The following is an 18907-nucleotide window of genomic DNA, read 5'->3' on the forward strand; positions in this document are numbered from 1 at the left end:
AATGTAGAAAGTACACTATATTGTGCAACTGTGCAATATTTATTCAAACTTATCGGTAGTATAAGGTCTTGCTTGAACAATATATCCAAAACACATCCGAACTGTAGGTGGAGCAAAAAAGGCGCAAGACATGTCCTGTTGAAAAGGGCGCCCATACCTATAGTTTACTATATGAATGCAGTAGTAGAACATGAATACATTTACCAATATTCTAATACTGGCTATTCCTGTGCCCTTTTAAACGGGCGCCTTTATCAAATGTACACACTGAAGGCTTTCATTGCTAGACATAAATTATTCAATTATTGTAGGCTCTGACTGTATAGCGTATAAGGAGAGATGTGATCACTAGAACAAGCACAATGTGCTTAAGAATATCGCTTGCATAGAATGATAAATAACCATAGATTCTATTCTATTCTTACAATGGACAATATGGGAGGCAAGTAACATACAGCTCCACAAAAACCTTATGCTTCGGTTTTGGATACGTACTAACTTACTAAATCTACTCTGATTCCTAAAGCTAAAACCACTGGATGGTAATGATGTGATTTCCTTACAGCACCTCATCCCACAATGTGTATTCAAGTGCTGGAGATTGCACAAGGAAAAGTGGGGCAATGTCAATTAGATATGCACTGGCTGCAGCAGCCAACAAGAACTGGGGATTTTGGTAAAAAAAAAAACTGCTGCCACTGGGGTCCCCATTTTCTAATGGGGACCCCAGTGGCAGCAGTTTTTTTTTACCAAAATCCCCAGTTCTTGTTGGCTGCTCATTTAAAAGTGGGGTTCAACTCAAATTGCAAAACTGAACTAACCAAAACCTGTACTGGAGCAGCCTTATTGTGTTCTCTGCTGCCATCCCAGCCACTCACAGGTCTCCGGGCCCTCTGCGGCCAACACAGTATTCAATGTATCTGCACATCCAGGGGGCTTACAGACTGCATTTTCACACTACTAGGCAGGGCTTCCTATATATAGTACAAACATACTTGAGTGTGATTACAATTAGGCAGTTTACGTGCACGACTGATTTGAACCGTAGTAAAGAACATGTATGTCACTCCTATTGTTTATGGTACAACGATGACCCTTAGCTTGCCCCGTAGTCCCATACTGAAGCCTTGTACACATGTACAAATCCTGTCACCACAGAGATGGGACTGGATGCCTCTGTCCATAGTGTGCGACTGACGGCTGTACAGATGTGTGGCTACCAATGTGTTTTGTTCCTTTGGGAATAGGGGGATGGGGTGTGCAGCACACAGCTTAGTGGGAGGAGTAAAGAGGAAAACAAAGCTCTTGTCCCGCGTTTTGATGAAATCATTTGGCGCTCTGGATATCTCGGTGAAACATTGGTGAGGATCGAAGCAGCTATACATACACTATATTATTGGCAGAGATGACCATGACCGTCCAACTTCGATGAGAACCACCTACTGTGTGTACCAGCATTTAATGTTTACTGGAGAGCTGATAATATCTACGCAGGGGTTTTAAAGGAGTGGAGAAGCACATTTTACAACCAGGGAAGGAAGGGGGAGCACTGAAGCAAAGGGCATACAGTATTTAAGAAGCACATTTTTCAAACAGGGATCCGCACACACTAACATGCTGCTACGTTTAAGTACATAAACACACACTTTCTAAGTTACTTATAGAGCCCTGAGATGAGAGATTCAAAGTAAAGTGCAGAAATATGCATACAAATGGCACTAATGATTCATAAAAAGCAAGTAAAACAAGCAGAAAACAGCAATTGTGCATTTAAGAAATCATATGGATTAGTGTAAATTATATTGTATTGTTCTGGCTACCAACCATACTCATTAGATGAAGTGTATGTTGAATTGCAGGTAAAATAAGTATATGCACTTGCCAGATAGCTGAGTGTAGAGAGACCATTCACAACTGGGGAGAGCGGGGAGGGAAGGGATCACTTTTCAAGAAGGTTTTAGTAGGACCAGAATGCTGCATTTAGAGTTTTAGAGTACAGTATTAGGTCAGCTTTATTGACTATCACAGAGGTGTGTGTGTGTGTGTGTGTGTGTGCGTGCGTGCGTGCGTGCGTGCGTGCGTGCGTGTGTGTTTATTACACACTTAGACCAACTGACTGGTCCACAAAATGTTAAGATACTTACCCATGTACAGGTAAGCCTCCGGATAGTCCAGAGGTTTCCTACGTCCACCTTGACCAGTTACTGCTGGCCGGGACTGGCCAGTAACTGCTTGACCAGTTACCCCTGACAGTTTGAGCGCGGCTGTATAGTGCCTGTGCAAGTAGGACCGCAGCTGCACAGTAGCATGGAGCGAGACTTATCGACAAGTAGCTTCAGCTTACTGTGCAGGCATGGCCGAACTTTTTGTTCCATGGACCGTTCAGGTTCAATCTAAGTACACTGATCATAAAAATCTGAAAATTCTGGGGCAGACTTAAAAAAAATCTAATTGTGCATACATTAATGAGTATATATGTCAATCCAGCATTCATTTTAAGACCATTCAGAGGCATGAAACTGAAACTAGATTTGTGTACAAACAGCTACGTGCTTAGATTTGATCCAGGGGTTGGCAGATTGACATACACATCCAAGTTAATCTTTGCCTGACAGCACCCACACATTTTGACCCTTACTTGATCCTAAGTCAAGCACCAAATATATATGGCACAGTGGAAGAGAATATCCACAAGTAGGTCAAGATAAGGTTATCCAACCACCAACCAAGTTAACTCTGTTAACCTTAGATAACTAATCTAAAGCCTAATGGAACCCTTACGCTAAACTTCTCTAATCCTATCGTGACTTGATTTCACGGATGTATACAATTGGCAATAACCATTGGCGAGCAGAGAATATTAAGTCCTGTGTTGCTTTCTGAAATGTATGACATTCTTGGGCCATGTATACAGCCTGTTCCAATGGTGTAGTACAAACTGCATGTTAATATTATCAGTATTTATTATATGCTCCTTCCTCATGCATTTATTTATTTATTTATTTTTTACCAAATTCCAACCAAACCTCTGTCTGCTGAGCCATTACCATGTCCAGAATTGTAATTATTCTCTTTGAAAAAAACCTTATACTATACAGTAAAAGAAAACACTCAAAATTATACCCTGTGCCGTCCAACTTGCACAGTCAATGCTGAGACAGTAGAACAATAAGAATTCACATATTTATATTAAACATCTGCACATCTAGAGAAAATAATGCTACTATAGTGTGTACAGATAATAGCAGAATAGCCTCTGTGTTCTTACTTTTATTTTATCTTGAAATAACGACTACTCATCCTTAATTACAGAATATTTATGCATCAACTGAACTCACCATTTCAAGGCCTACATAAATCTAAACTTGAAGCATGGTACAGAAAGCCAGTACACCGGGAAATCATCACATATCTTAAAGCGGAACTGTAAATTGGAGGAAAAAAACTTTTTCGCTTACCTGGGGCTACCCCAAGCCGCCAGCAGCCGTCCTGTCCTGCACGATCTTACGGTCTGCCACCGCCAGCTCGTATTGTTACGGTCGACTTACAATTTAATGGCAACTGTGCCTGCGCGCCCAGGGCTATGCGAAGCTTTCTTTGCGTTCCAGCCCACAATAGCGTCCTGCACCGTTAGCGCTAATGGCGCAGGACGCTACTGCGGGCTGGAACACAAAGAAAGCTTTGCGTAGCCCGGGGAGCGCAGGCAGTCGCTGACGACTTGCAAGGGCTGGCAGCGGCGGAACGGAAGATCGTGCAGGACCGGCACGGGACAGGGGGGCTGGGGGCTTTGGGAAGCCCCAGGTAATTAAAACAGTATGTTTTTCTCCAATTTACAGTTCCGCTTTAAAGCGAACCTAAACTTAGAACTTACTCTCTGCTCTAAAAGACAAGCAACAGCATAATAACCTTCACAGAAAAATGTTTTTTGTTAGAGTTTACAAAACTCCTGCAATAAATCTGCAGTGCGTCTACTTCCTGGTTTCATGGAAGCAGACAAAGGGTTAACATCCTGTGTTTACACATTAGCAGCATCTGCCGAGGACTGGGGAATTACTGTGCTGACACTGAGCTGAGAGATCAAATTACACTTGTGATTACTTATAGATGAGGGGAAATTAGACAGGCTCGTCTCTATACAAACCACACAGGGTGCATTTCTGTTTTTCTTGTATCCTGTGCAAGTGTTCAGTTCCACTTTAACAGAAAATGGGAAACTCCAAGAGCTCAGAGAGGTGATATAGAAGAGTGGAAGAGACTATCACTGTGAAAATATTAGCTATAAGGGCCCTTTCCACTAGCAATCGCTAGCGTTCACACTAAACACTAGTGATTGCGATTCAGCTAAGTGAACAAATTTTCACGTCGTTCGCGATTTTGCTATGCAATGCAAAGCATCGCAATCGCCGTTAGTGGAAAAGGGCCCTTTATGTGTTCTGATGCTGTACAGAGATCACTGGCCAGACAATGCATCTCACAGGGTTATACAGGAGAAAAAGCGCATCAAGCTATTTCCTACAAATCAAGGCAGTGCTGGGAGTTGAATGCATTTAATTACCGTGCTTCAGAAACCTATTCCAAGGCTTTCTTGGAACTCATGCAGCTGGTCTAAACACATACATTATGTGATCTTTCAGATGTAACGAAAAATTTAAAACAAATAAAATATGCTGAAGGCGGAGTTCACACTGTGTTGTGTAATGCTTGTGCTACAACACAGGCATAATGCAGCGCTCACCCTGCACATCAAAATGAGCATGTTTTCACCACCGCTGCATGAATTGGGCACACAGGAGTTGCCGATAGTAAAAATATTAGTTATTTAAATTACTGATATTTTACCAAAGACAAACCCGGTGCCCATTCTCACTTGCACTCTTCCCATCTAATGCCTAAAACAAATCCCTTCTACGAATCCCTAAATAGAACCTCACCGTCTAATGCCTAAAACAAATCCCCTCTCATAGTCCTTTATGGGAGGTGAAGAAGCTCCATTGGGAAGCCTCTGTGGCAGGGAGCAGGCCCTTGGTGTTGAAACGTTCGTGTTTTTGATCTCTAGTGAGTCCCAGCCCATAGAGCTTCAAATGTTGCCTGTCTAGATGGATAAAAGAATGGATAGGCAAAGCCTATGAAGCAAAAGGAAGGACTCATCCATTAGATTTGAAAGTTTTGTGCACCCGGGGCCATTTCAGCACCTGGGCAGAACATTATTCAACATCAATAAACAGAAGATCTGATTTTCTAAGATATCATTTGGATATATTGGAAAGCCACTATCTTTCATTTGGCAGAAGAGTCTTCTTGTCTGTGTTCCCTGCCAAAGTTCTCTGCCAGATATGGAGGACGTAACTGGAAGTTCAAAATGATGGTTACAGGTCATGGAATTTCCATAAGTCCTTTCTGACAGGCCTAAAATCCTTCCGGATTATTAAATGCTGCTGGGAATGAGCTCTTAGTAAATAACGGTTGATCGAGTTTTGGGTGCTCATTAAGGTTGCCTTACAGCAAACATTTTTTTTAATAGAGCTTTTAAATTAAATCTTATTTTCTTGACTGATTGTATAGAACCAAACCAATCCACAATGCACTAAATTGATAAGCATTTTCCACCATGTTCAGTAGAGAGCTATTGGAAAATATGAAAAAAAAAAATCTGTTGATTAATCTTAAGTGACAAAAAAATTCTATACAATACGTTGGAAAAATTGAACATTTTGGTTGAATAGTTTATGGCCACCTTAAATCGCTTCTTGCGTTTCTTGTTCCGGTTAGATGGGAGTAGCTCTATTGGGAATTCTGTGGCAGAGGACTATGGAAATCAAATTAGTGGTATTTTGAACCTATACAGAGCTGATTTTCCACAACACTTTCCAGAGAGGGGAAGATGCTTTTTCCGTCCTATTGCAAAACTCATGTTTTCAATTACTAAAATATTCATTAAGTCCAAGCCTTTATTCTAATTTAACAAAACAAAATATACTGCTTTTTGCAAAGAAAACACTTGTCATCTGTACATTTCCATGACTTTCTGTACAACTGGCAGAAAGAGGTACTGTACATTTACTCAAGAATCATAATGACTAAAAACACTATTTAGATAGGTTACTGAATTTCTTATTATAATGTGGGAATATTTATGTTATCGGTGGCATCACTAAGGAGTGTGGGGCCCCAAGCACTATATGGATTGATATGGAGCCTCAAAACCTCCCAAGGACAGCTGCAGTGTCAGAGAGGTGGAATCAGAGTAAGGAAACACTATTCATTGCACATAAAGAGGTGTTCATTACCAGCATAGCACTAATAAAAAGCTAATAAGAGGGATGAAGGACGGCCCCTAGTGGGCCCCTCTGGTCCAGGGTCCCCATTGTGGCCGCAAGCTCTGCATCCCCTATTGCTACGCCACTGTTTGGAATAGATTTTACTTGCATTTCTTATTAGAATGGGAATATTTATGAGTTCATTACAGAGTATCGGTATTACTTCTTGCCCATTGCGTACTACTGATTCCATTCGTGAAAAGACCGTTTCTAATGCCTAACCCAAGCCTCAACACCAGTGTTAATGCTCTCCTGATGCCTACCCATAAAACTCCCACTATCAACCCATTTCTGATGCCGGACCCTTCCTGACACCCAACCCAAACCTCGCACCAACCTTAACCACTTTCCTGATGCCTAACCCAACGGCCCTCTAACGATAACCTCTTGCTGGCACAGAATACAAACTCTTGGGAATTAACCCCTAAGGCTGCTTACACACTAAGACGTTACAGGCGCACGTTAGTGCAGCCTGTAACGCTCCCCCAACATGTAACGCTTCACACAGCCCACGTTGCGTTACATGTAACGCTGCACGTTCTGCCGAAAGTGCAGCATGCTACGGCGTTACAGCGGCTTAAGCCGCGTTAGACTGTTTGCACATGCGCAGTCATGTTGGGGAGGAGCGGAGAGCGGCCAGGCACATGACGTGCAGTGTTTACTTCCTGGAGCGGCCGCTCTGTGCGGTAATTGGCCGGCGGGACCACGTGATGCCGCATGCGTCCAAGAGTGCGCATCACGGACGCCAGAGTGAGCTGCACAACGCAGCTCACTCTGACATCCACATCGAAGAGCACCAGGCCTTGCGTTAGGTGCACGTTATGCCACCTTAACGTAGCACCTAACGCAACGTCTTGGTGTGCAAGTAGCCTAAATGCCAAAGCTCTCTGAAACTTACTGGAATTGGCAATGTGGGCACTGGCCCAAACCAACAGCATCACAGTGATCGGGCTCTACTTGGAATGAATGAAAATAAGGGTTAGATTGCTCACCAAGTCAACAAAACTGCAGTGGCAGCAAACATCTATTCAATTTGGCATCACATCTGTTCACAATGTGCTTATGGAAACATGCACATAATGCATATTAGAGGCCCTTCACATCTATGTGCATGCAGTACAAGTGTATATAAACATCCATTCTGCTGAATGCACACAAGAGAGCACACACATTTCAACCCTTCAGCTTATTGCACAAAGTGGTTAATAGACAACTTAAAAAAACAACAACGTTGAACTTAAAAGCCTCACTAAAATGTTATCGGACTTCTGAGGCTAAGGTCAGAAAAAGATATCTCCTCAAATACTAAAATAGATCTATGACTATAAATATTGCCTACACTATTATAAATGCATAGCCAAAAATTGCACCAAAGACTGCTTCAAGTGATCATTTAATGCACAAAGCTGAAACACACGAGTGATCTAGACACTTTGAAATACACATAAATGCACAAGTCCATAAATGTATTAACAGGCCCTGACCCAAAGGCTGGGCGACTACTTACAATTGCAAGATGCTGTCAAAATGCTAAGGTCCTGTGCTAAGGCTGCAGGTCCTGTGATTGCGGCAAATAGCAATCGCTCCATTAACTTTCATTAGCCTATCACTTTTGGAATCGCAATTCCAAAGTGCGTCTGAAAGTGCTCTAGTGGGCCACAGCCCTAACTGTGGGGCTGCAGTCTTAATATTGTGGTGATAAAATGCGTATGTGTCAATCAGGTGTTCATTTGTGTCTCTGGGAAAATCTTACAGTTTCTTTGCACATTGTATGAATAAGTTCCAGTGTATTTCTTTTATTTAGGTTACTGTACCACTTTTGGTTTAATAGCAAAATGGTTCATACTCCAGCATTACTTTTAGAGAGGCCACTTTCTAACTTCCCTATGAAGCCTGCAGTGTTGGCGCTCCAGCTAACATAGAGGCACTAAGGGCTGGTTCAGACGGACGCTTGCGGAGCGTTTACCGCAAGCGTTCGGAACGTCGCGGTAAACGCTCCCATTCAAGGGAATGGGAGCGTTTACACCAAGCTTTTGCGCGCGTTTACACGAACGCGGCGTTCGGGCCCCGATTTTCGTTAGCGTTCGAGCTGCCAACCGCGATGGCCAATGTCCCACTAGGGGAAGAAAAAACGCGACCGCATCGAAACGCGACGCGAAGGCTACTGAAAGCCTGACCGCGCAGCTGCCACAATGCCCCCAAACGCGACGCCACGTAGACGTCCGTCTGAACCATCCCTTACACGGATGCTTCAATATAATAATACATATCCTGAGAAGTAACAGCACTGATTAGGAAACTGGGAAGAAAGATAAAAGATGATGAGTATTTTCCAAGCATTTCATAGCCAAGGAATATGGGAGCATTTTACATTTGATTTTGTGGATCCGTGCCCCAGAAGTATATGGAGTCTATGAAACAAAAGGCTTCTGGTATGAAATGGAACAATAATAAGCTGCAGTGACCAGCTCTGCATTGTGATGGTGTACTTTATGGCATCATCTCATTTTCCAAAGTACAGCTCACCTGGAGGTCAGGATAAATGTAGAGGGTGGCTGCGCAGGAAGAAGGACAGGTTGCTGCTTTGTCACATAATTGTATTTAGGGGCCTTTTTATAGAAATAACATCACTTTTTTGGGGAGCTCTGCAGATTGCCAGGTTTATAAAACTGGCAATTATTAGCGTAAAGTGGACATAGTAGCATAATACTTCTATAGCTGATCTGTAATATATTGTGGCCATATCATGCGAGATGCAAAGTATTTTTTAATAAAAAGTTCATCTTACTTCCCAAGTGCAGGGAGTCTCTATTCTGTGTATCTTATTACCTCGGTTATGCATATAGAGTCAGGGTTCAGTGCTGTACATGCTGGAAAATACAGTGCTGAACAGATTCAACCACAGGCAGTGAATGATCCACAGCCTTTGGAAGTTCTGGCAACTGTTGTGTGGGATTTGCTGAATGAAGCTCAGAAAGGGCAGAGAAGAGGGAGTGTGTTGGAGGAGAACTCCCCACCTCTCCTTACACAGCATGTGATAACTCCTGTGTGTAAGCTTATATAGTAAAGACCAAACATGCTTGGCCTGTGTACAAGTTCACGTTCTACTCCCATGAATTATCCGCAATAAAGCGATGATCACCATGTTCGATGACAGCCAATGGGCCCGATTTCCAGTTCATAGATGACCAAGTCATGTTTCCCAAAGTTTGAAAAGGTGATTATGACAGACATCAAGGAAGACTAGAGGTGCGAGTTTCTTATTTTGCGGACAACTGCACCAATTGAAGAACAGTGATCCATAGCTACACTACAACTAAATGGCCAGCACTTGTCTGACAAACTGTCTCTTCGAACATACAATTGGCATCTCTATTCAAATATAAGGGGTGGTGGATTTCCACTTTAATAATTACAGTAGGCCAACATTTGGTCAAATAAGGGTCCAGTTTATCAGTTTTTGTGTCAGTATTTTGCACTGAGGTCACACAACACTGGGACATTGGTGCCATAAACATTCAGAAGGACACACACTATATTGGTCAAACCTGGGAAAAGTTAACTACATATTAAACTGCAACTGCTGGTTACATGCTGTTTACTCTGATACAGGAAAATAGTAGTTCCCAGAGCTAATGATTTCAGCTTGCAGACAAGTGTAATGGGAGCTTAATATTGGGCCAATCAAAAACAACAAGTGCAGCTAACTGGCCCAATTCCAAGCTGAATTGCACCTACTAGGCAGCACGAAGCATAAGTGTAATGCGATTGCTATGTGTCTTGTCTATAGTGCAGCTGACCTGAGAAGCAGCGTTGAGAATCCCAACCCTTGCCGTCACATTTCTTCTGTCACTGGAAGAGATGGGACTTTGATATTCTACTTCTCCACAAGAACATGAATGGTTTCTCTGTATGGTCTGAGAAAAAACACAGCTGAGCCAAGCTATTGATACATAAATAAACAGACGAGATTCTCAGCCATAAAGTAAAGCTGTGATGATAGGAAGAGATTAGGTTTCTGTACCTGAAGATTATTCAGACAAAGATCTTGTAAACATATAAATAAAGCAAAAAATATCACAAAGTCATGCCACCCACAGCGGATTCATCAACTCACTCCTGGTATCTCCTAGGAATTCATGTGACAAAATCTTCCCAAAAGTCCTTGCTGTACAAGCTAGTGATCTCACTATAACTGAAAGCTTGAAGCATAGTGACATTCTCAGCAAAGGCAGAACCAGGTCACACCAGCACTGGAAGGCAACATGTCGTTACCCAAATCTCCAAGAGAGATAAGGAGCTAGCGAACGAATCATTGTGGACATCTATGAATACCGAAAATACAGATTTGGGTGGATGGTCTATGATGTCCTCCTTTAGACAAGAATACTGTTAGGGAATCAACACAAAGTTAGTACCTTTGGACTATGTCTTATAAGCAAGTTTGCAGCAGTATCTACAGGCCTTTATCAAATGGTGCTGCAGGGAAGAATGTGTGGCAGGCAATGGAATTGCTTCATTCAAGACATTTTGTTGCAGAGTTAGGGGCTTGTTCATTTACAATTTTATTTAGTGTACAAACTGGCAAGCTTCGGTATTATTTATTATTAAGAAGTTTTTTTTTAGCGCTGACCTCTTCCGCAACAATTTACAGTGTATATAGTTATGTCACTAACTGTCCCTCAGAGGGGCGCACAATCTATTCCCTATGGTTACCCAATATACTGTAGTTGCTGATATTTGTGCCATGCCAGCAAGATGACATAACTATCACGGACATGTACTGCCACAAATATTGTTTTTTTCCCTTTATGTTGGCTTGAGTAAGGGAGGGTTAAAACCTCTGTCAGATAATTATTGGTTATAGAGTTCCAGTATGGGACATTTGTGTTCCTATTCTGTTGCAGAGACGGGCACAGAGTGCAGGAAGTAGAGGGCATTCTCTCACATATTGACAGTATTAAAGAAAACGTATTTTAACAATGTGGAAATCACTAATTTTTCTTTTGCCATCTATGTCACAATTAATAAAATATACCCAACTTCCTCCTCTGGTGACCGGTTCAGCCAGAACAGGAAGTGAGGTCATTCTTTCCAACAGTGGCATAGCTTGATTCTACCCATTCTATACAATACTAAATAATAAGATTTGGATGGAATCAGTAAATATGGAAACTACAACCTGTTTAATCTTAGAATTACTGCCTGGACATAAACAACACTGAAGAGACAAGGCTATGTAACCTACTATAAAATAGCCAGCATGCAACATTGTCACACATAGGTTTTCTGAAATGTTTTAGTAATCAGACTTCACACACGGATATTTCCTGTCTTCTTCATCCTGTTTCTTTGGATGTAGAGATGACCAATAATATGCTAAAAGTTCTGGCTTTTAAGCTAATTTCATGCATATTAATTGCAGCGTGGAAGATACAGTTTTCATGAAAGTGGCATGTATGCCGGAATTCTTAGCATACCATTGACTGTATCTGAAAGACAAGAAGTAGGAGGACTTGTGCAGAGGCATTTTAATCTCTATGAGATAAGAAATGATATGGCTGCCAAACAAAGACATGGATTTCCTATAGCAATCTGTTCTAGGCGGTGATGAGAAATCAACTGTTCCTGTGCGTATAATAATTTTCTCCTGTTTTCTTCATCCAGCGGTGTTGCTAGAGAGCTGGAGGCCCCTGTGAAAGTTTTATGCTGGGTCCCCCAGCTTGTGCGTGTAATCGCAAAACACAGAAAGCCACATCCAGCTGCAGTGTGTGCGATGTGTAGGCCGCAGGGGAAGGGACCATTCTGTTATGGATTAAAACCAGCGGTGTACCTACAGAGCATGGGCCATACTACAAAATTTAAACTGGGTTGCTCACAGCAGTGTATAAGTTATCACGGGACACAGAACACCAAAACAGGCTCCAAGGACAGCCACTGGGCAAGAGAAGAGTAAGCGGAGGAAAAGGATTGTCCAGAGGCTTCCTGTGTCCTCCTCACCCCCACCGTGCATGGACCCTCAGACCATATCCAACAAGATCTTGTAGGACATGTCCTCAAGCCATGAGAGGTGCACAGGTGTAGAATGGCTGCATGAAAAGGAGCGCAGCTGCAACTTTTCAGAGGGTACTGGGGAGCAGTGCTGGTCTTGAGGAGGACCCTCTTAGGCAAGTATACAACTTTTTATTTCTAAAATGCCTCTTTTTTATGTGGGCTCTATAGTCCAGGGGCAAAGTGTGGTCACAGACTCCATGTCCTGTGTTGCAACATCTTTAAAGGTTTAGTGCACTTCTACCATAAAGATGTATTTTGAAGTAACTTAAAATGAGGCTCTGCAATGTTTTGTTCTAAAAGCTTATTATTGGCAATATTTACACTTAAAAACAAGACAGAAGCTTCCTATACCTCTGTTCTTAGTACATGTCAATATTATCAAAACCTTAACAGGGATGTGCTAGAGCAGTGTTTCTCAACATTTTACTGGTATGTACCCCTTTTAAAACCCTGTACTCACCAAGTACCCCCTAGCATAGTAAACATTATCACAAGTACCCCTTGACAAATATATATTTGATCATAGTACATGAAAATTGGTTCTAAACACTTTCCAAGCATGTACTATTGCTTTTAATTAGCAAAAATATTAATTTGGTATTGTTTTTAAATAAGATTTATCATTTTCTTAAACTCAAAATTTGTTATTATTGGTAACGTTTATCAAGGCGAGTACCCCCTGGAACCATCAGAAGTACCCCCTGGGTTAAGCGTACCACATGTTGAGAACCTAGGCAGTATAGATCTCTATAGAAGCAGTGGGAATAGTTTAAAAGCTTCAAAGCACACTATTCAAGCAGAGATCAGTGCAGACTGCAGCTGGTTTACTAATCAGTATAAGCACAGTGTAGCGGCCCATAAGGTACTCCCTGACTGGGGATGACATGCCAGTATCCTAAAAGGATCAGGCAAATCAATGCTATGCAAGAACACTGATCAGGGCCTCATTTTAAGTTATCTTAAACACAATGACGTATAATACATTTTACTTTCTACAGTTATCCACTGATCAAATGGACGGAACCTTTCCATACTCAAGACATTCAACACTGGAAGAAATATTAAGACTGCCATTGCTGGCCTCTTCTACAAATGCCTGATAGCCTCCAATATGGCCCCTGTACCACTCCTGCCCCCCTTTGTGCCTCCTTCTGTCCCCTTTTATCCAGCTCTGGATCGCAGGTTTGCTTTAAAATGAGTGCAGAGTTTGGAACTCTCTGTATAGTGTACCGCAGCTAAATGTTTTTAGGCTTGTTCCCATTTTCGTGCCCTTCGGAAGTCGGGGAATATAGATTTGCGTTGATTTATTTTACTCTATTTTAGGATACTGCCATGTCACCTACAGTGTGTACTATATACGGTAATATCTTACCATATACTGGTGATGCTGTAGTGTGTGGTAACTGCTGCTTGAAATTTGTGATTTCAGAATCTTCCCTCTCCTTCCCCAATTTGCAAAATGTCTGACCGTTCTAGTGTTCTACCTATCATCCCTGTACAGGTCATTTAAAGGGACTTCAGCACATACTAAGAATAGTGTATAAGTTAGAAATTAGGATTTTTTTTTTAACCAAAAAGAGTGACAAGCAAGTATCTTAAACTAAGCTAAAACAACTAAAGCAAATCTATCTTAATTTCATGATCAGTTTGGTATAAATACACTGACACCCAGCGGGCATGACCTACCGCTCACCAGTGAAGAAAGTCAGTTGCTGATCTGATACTGTGAGAGATCATTTGTTTTATGTTTTACTAAATCTGCTATAAATACTTCTGCAGTCTGAACATTTCTCATAGGAGTTATCCAGTGGAATTAGGGGATGTTTTTACTCAGTACCAGGAGAACATATATATATATATACATAATACCAGTGTCAACTAGAAAGATTCATAGTTTCTGCATAGCCGTACCATGTAGTACAACGTACTGTATCCAAAACAACATTCAAAATAGAAATAAAATTACATTTTAGCGAAAAGACATGAACACATGTAGGTTTACTCAATATGGCAAAAGGCAAAACGCAGCAATTCTCAGCAACCAATTAGAATGTGGTTTTCTGATGGGACTTGAGTACAGGGATGTCCAGTTGCTAGACCTTGCTGCTTTTTGTGTATTATTGCCTCTGCAATACATTAATGAATGAGCCCATTAGTTTGGGGTTTAGTGTACGAGATGAGAAACGATACATTAGCAGCATTTGAATATGCCTGTGTGAGCCCCCAATGAATAGTTTCCCATTTCTGGGAGCCTGTGGAATGCCCTTCATCAGTAGTTACATTTCCACGCATGTTCCCATTCACAACAGGTTAGCAGTACATAATCCCCAATGCTGTTGCTTCCAGGTTACCCTCATGATCTCTTGTTGCCATGTAATAATGGTATGACGTAGACAGAGATGTCATCCCCCGAACCAAGCCTGTCGTTGGATATCCTCCAGCCTCTGTCTTTCAGCACACCTCTTGCCCGCATTACCAGATCCTGGGCTGCCAGCGTGTATCTGTCCAAACACAGGGACACCATTACAGCACATTCTCTAGAGCACAGTTTGTAGTATCTGCATTGGGGCTTTGTCTAAACAGAGATAACATTGAAGAATGTACTGTTCACACACATTGCTACATTCTGCTAACGGGAATGATGTGCAGGTTCATCAACCAATAAAACAGCACAATAAACTTTTTTGTTAGTTACTGTAACTGGAGAGGCTGAGCACAGGAGAAATGTACTAACAATCACTTGTATATCTAGTACTGATCTTAAAGGAACACTGAAGGGGTAAAAAAAAAAAAAAACGTATGATACAATGAATTGTATGTGTAGTGCGCATAATAAATAAAACCTTAGTAACAAAGAAAAGGATTCTCATATTTTCATTTTCAGTTATATACAGTAGCTTATTTTCGATAACATTGCATCATTCTCTAATATTTGCAGTTTACAAATTACAACAGAGCAGAGCTAATGTCCCTTTGAACTTTTTGGCAGAAAAACCTTAAACAAACAAACATTGAGAAAGCGGTTGAGATAGGCGCTTCAGAAAACAGCACTGTAGTCAACCCAAGTTGGGTCAGAAAGCTCAGAGAAGCTCTTTTGCACAGATAACAGAAGTTTCTTAACTCTTCCTGTACGGGAAAGAAAATGAGACTCGTATTCATGCTACTAATGCTCTATGTACTACACATACAAATCATATCATAATTTTATATTCCCTTTAACCCTTTCTGTACCAAGGGAATCTGGCCCCCTAAAGGGAGCCCGGGGTGAGAGAGATATGGAGGCTGACATTTCCTTGTAAACAATGCAAGTTGCCTGGCTTCACCCCAGATCCAATATCTCTAATACTTTTAGCCACAGACACTGAAAGAGCATGCATATCAGGTGGTCTGACTCAGGTGTCTGGATTAGCCACATGCTTGTTTGAGGGTTGTGACACTACCGCTGCCAGAAGATCAACAGGACTGTTAGGCAACCGGTATTGCTTAAAAGAAAATAACTATGGCAAACTCCATATCCCTCATCTTGGGTTCTTTTTAAGGACCAGGCACTGTTTCCCCTCAATTGATGTACTGTGATCACGGATTGGCTCACAGCAATCACAGGGTCAGGAGCCAATTAAATCTGCTCCTTTCCAGCACACGAAGCTCTGCTGTTATTATGACAGCAGAGCGAGTAGGGTGCAGCTGCAACAAAGCAATGAGAGAGGGGTGAGCGCATGGTGACAATCAATTGAAATTTACACCCTGGCAGAGATAAGAGGCAGTAAACGGGGCATATACAATATTTCAATTACCTAGGTCTGGAAGTAAGTACATACATTAGATCAGTGGTTCTCAACATTTTATTGGTATGTACCCCTTTTAAAACCCTGTACTCACCAAGTACCCCCTAGCATAGTAAACATTATCACAACTACCCCTTGGCGCAAATAGAATTTTCTAAAATTCTAAATTTCTTATTCTAGGGTAAGTATATTAAGCCTGAGTAACCCCTGGAACCATCAGAAGTACCCCCTGGGTACCACACGTTGAGAAGCTAGGCACTAGATGATGCTTGGCAGAGGAGCCACCTTAAAGAAAACCTGTAACGACAAAAAGTTCCCCTGGGGGTACTCACCTCGGCAGGAGGAAGCCTCCGGATCCTGAGGCTCCCCCCCGTCCGCCTGTGCCCCACGGCGGTCTCACTCTGGCCCCGCCGAACGGCGGGGATGTAAATATTTACCTTAACGGCTCCATCGCAGGCGCAATATAGGCTCTCCACTTGGAGATAGGTGGAAATAGCCGATCGCTGTCTTGCCACTCTACTGCCCACAAGTTGCCTGCGTAGTAGAGCGAACCAGACGGAGATCTGCTATTTTTGCCTATCTCCGTGCTGAGAGCCGGAAAAGCGCCCCGGCTGGAGCCAGGGAAGGTAAACAAATTCAGTTTATCAGGTTTGTCGAGCCAGGATTGCGGGAGACTTAGGGGGAGCCAGCGCTAGATTGCCTGCATCTACAGCTGAGGGAGAAGCCTTATTGGGACCCTGAGGCTTTTTTTGTAACGGGTTCTCTTTAAACTTAACATGGCAACACAACTTTTCATGTTACCATCACTTAAGGTTTCCTTAAAGGACTTCCAAGGTGAAGTTTTACTTACCTCCTTCTTCCTGCCCCTAGAAGTCATTTGGGTCCTTCGCCGCCTCTCTGGTCCTCTCAGGTGTCCCACTACCAGCCACTAAGGATCGCTGACCCCTGGTGGGTTGGCGTCTTATGCGCATGTGCACTTACCTGCATGCCTACGTCATGGGAAGCGTACTGCGCCAGCACAGTATGCTCCGGGTTACGTGGGCGCACGTCTGTGCAGAAGATGCCAACCCATCGGGGGCCGGCGATACTTAGTGCCTGGCAGTGGAGCTCCAGAGAGGACTGGAATGGCGGTGAGGGACCCAAATGACTTCTAGGGGCTGGAAGAGGCACCAGGTAAGTAAAACTGCAATGTTTTATTTGCCTCAGAAGTCCTTCAGGTCCCATATTGGAGGCCACTAAGCATAAGCATACAAGAAATTTTCAAAGTATTCACATTACCCCCCAAAAAATCTACAAGGAAAGCTTTTCTGTGTCTGGTTATTTTAAAAGCGCAATGTGATATGTCCAAAGCAGTACGGAAGACAACATATGCTGTGTAATCTCAATGCCAAAAATGAAGATCAAAAAAGACCCACCTGTGAGGGTCATCTGGGTCACAACATGTTAGAAAACTTGTAACAGCTTCGGACACCTCTTCATTTAACAAGACATCCCAGAGGCCATCTGTTGCCAAGACTAGCACATCATCTGCAGTGTGCTCGTACTGCTGGAGATCATAAACGCGTACCTGGATCAAGACAAAAACATCATGGAAGATAAGAATAAAAACATAACTTATGTCACAGCACATCAGGCAGTGGCTTTGGCAATTTGTGAGAATATCACAACACACGAACACATCTTTTGCATTTTAGGATCTCTGGAACCACATAGGTTCATCACTGTCTAGTTCAGGCAATTGGATAAGCCAACTTAAAACAAACTAAGTAAGCAAATTACTAGCAACATCTGCCTATTCACCCATTTACCTAACCAGCCAATCATTTAACAGCAGCACGAAGAATGAAATCTTGCAAATGCAGGTCAGGAGCTTCATGTAGAATAGGGAGAATGTTCTCAGTAATTCTTAAAGCGGCACTATAGTGACATATACTAGAATGCAGTGTATTATTAAGGATACCAACTTTTACAGTAATTTTCCTGGTTTCAGCATCAGAAACACTTACCACACCTATATCTAGATATTGCTGCAGCTTAACCTCGGCCGATTAGATATGCAAAATTCTCCCTACCCTGAGCATACTAGGAGACCAGATATATTTTCAACATACATTCCACAGAGATCACCTGACAGGACTAAAGAGGTCATCCTGTGATAAATTTCGGAATGTAAATTGGTGGTGAGGAAAGATTTCACAATGGGTAAACACTGACCAAATAAAACAGATATTTTATGTTACATTATTTTCACTACAGTTTCTCTTTAACATAGCTCAATTATTGGTGTTGGACTGGCTAGTTTAACAGTTACAAAAATGCTCAATCTCCTGGAATTCCCACAGACAGCAGTCTCCAGAGACCAAAACCATGTGAAAAGCATCTAGTTCTGGGGATGTAAATGCCTTGTTGATGAAACTGGGTAGAGGAAAGGGGTGCACAGATGGTAATGACAGATTTTGGCCCACCATAGGGGCCCATTGTATTTATCTGCAAGTAGTGGAAATTTGGTTTGACTCAAGGTGTTTAAATTGACTTTTTTTCCCTGTTTTTTATGAGTTTGTTTTCTTTAACTGGTGGCTAGGATGGTTAAGGTTAGCCGTGGGGCATGAAGGGTTGAGTTTAGATGTGGGGGAGAGGGGTGTTTTGCGGCAGAGGGGACAGTTAAGGTGAGGCGTGGGGAAAGAAGGGTTAAGGTTAGCCGTGTGGGGGTGTTTTGCGGCATCGGTAACAGTTAAGGTTAGCCGTGGGGGA

At 42.3% G+C, this 18907-nt stretch overlaps 1 protein-coding gene across 4 annotated transcripts in view; it reads right to left on the reverse strand.

The window, feature by feature from the left end:
• The window catches only part of PPM1H (protein phosphatase, Mg2+/Mn2+ dependent 1H), a 303440-nt gene that overhangs the window by 100732 nt on the left and 183801 nt on the right, over positions 1–18907 (reverse strand). For 3 of the 4 annotated variants that reach the window (XR_011030451.1, XM_068276885.1, XM_068276883.1), the window contains exons 9-10: positions 17572–17723; positions 14723–14872 (exon numbers count right to left, since the gene is read on the reverse strand). Coding sequence is in view for 3 of the 4 variants with exons in the window: in XM_068276885.1 (XP_068132986.1) it covers positions 14725–14872; positions 17572–17723 (300 nt within the window). In the remaining variant the exon portion in view is untranslated. Of the gene's footprint in view, positions 1–9745; positions 14873–17571; positions 17724–18907 lie in introns of those variants that run through there. The other variant, XM_068276882.1, reaches the window with a different exon arrangement.

This window comes from Hyperolius riggenbachi, chromosome 3 (assembly GCF_040937935.1).
Source record: "Hyperolius riggenbachi isolate aHypRig1 chromosome 3, aHypRig1.pri, whole genome shotgun sequence".
NCBI classification, from domain to species: Eukaryota; Metazoa; Chordata; class Amphibia; order Anura; family Hyperoliidae; genus Hyperolius; species Hyperolius riggenbachi.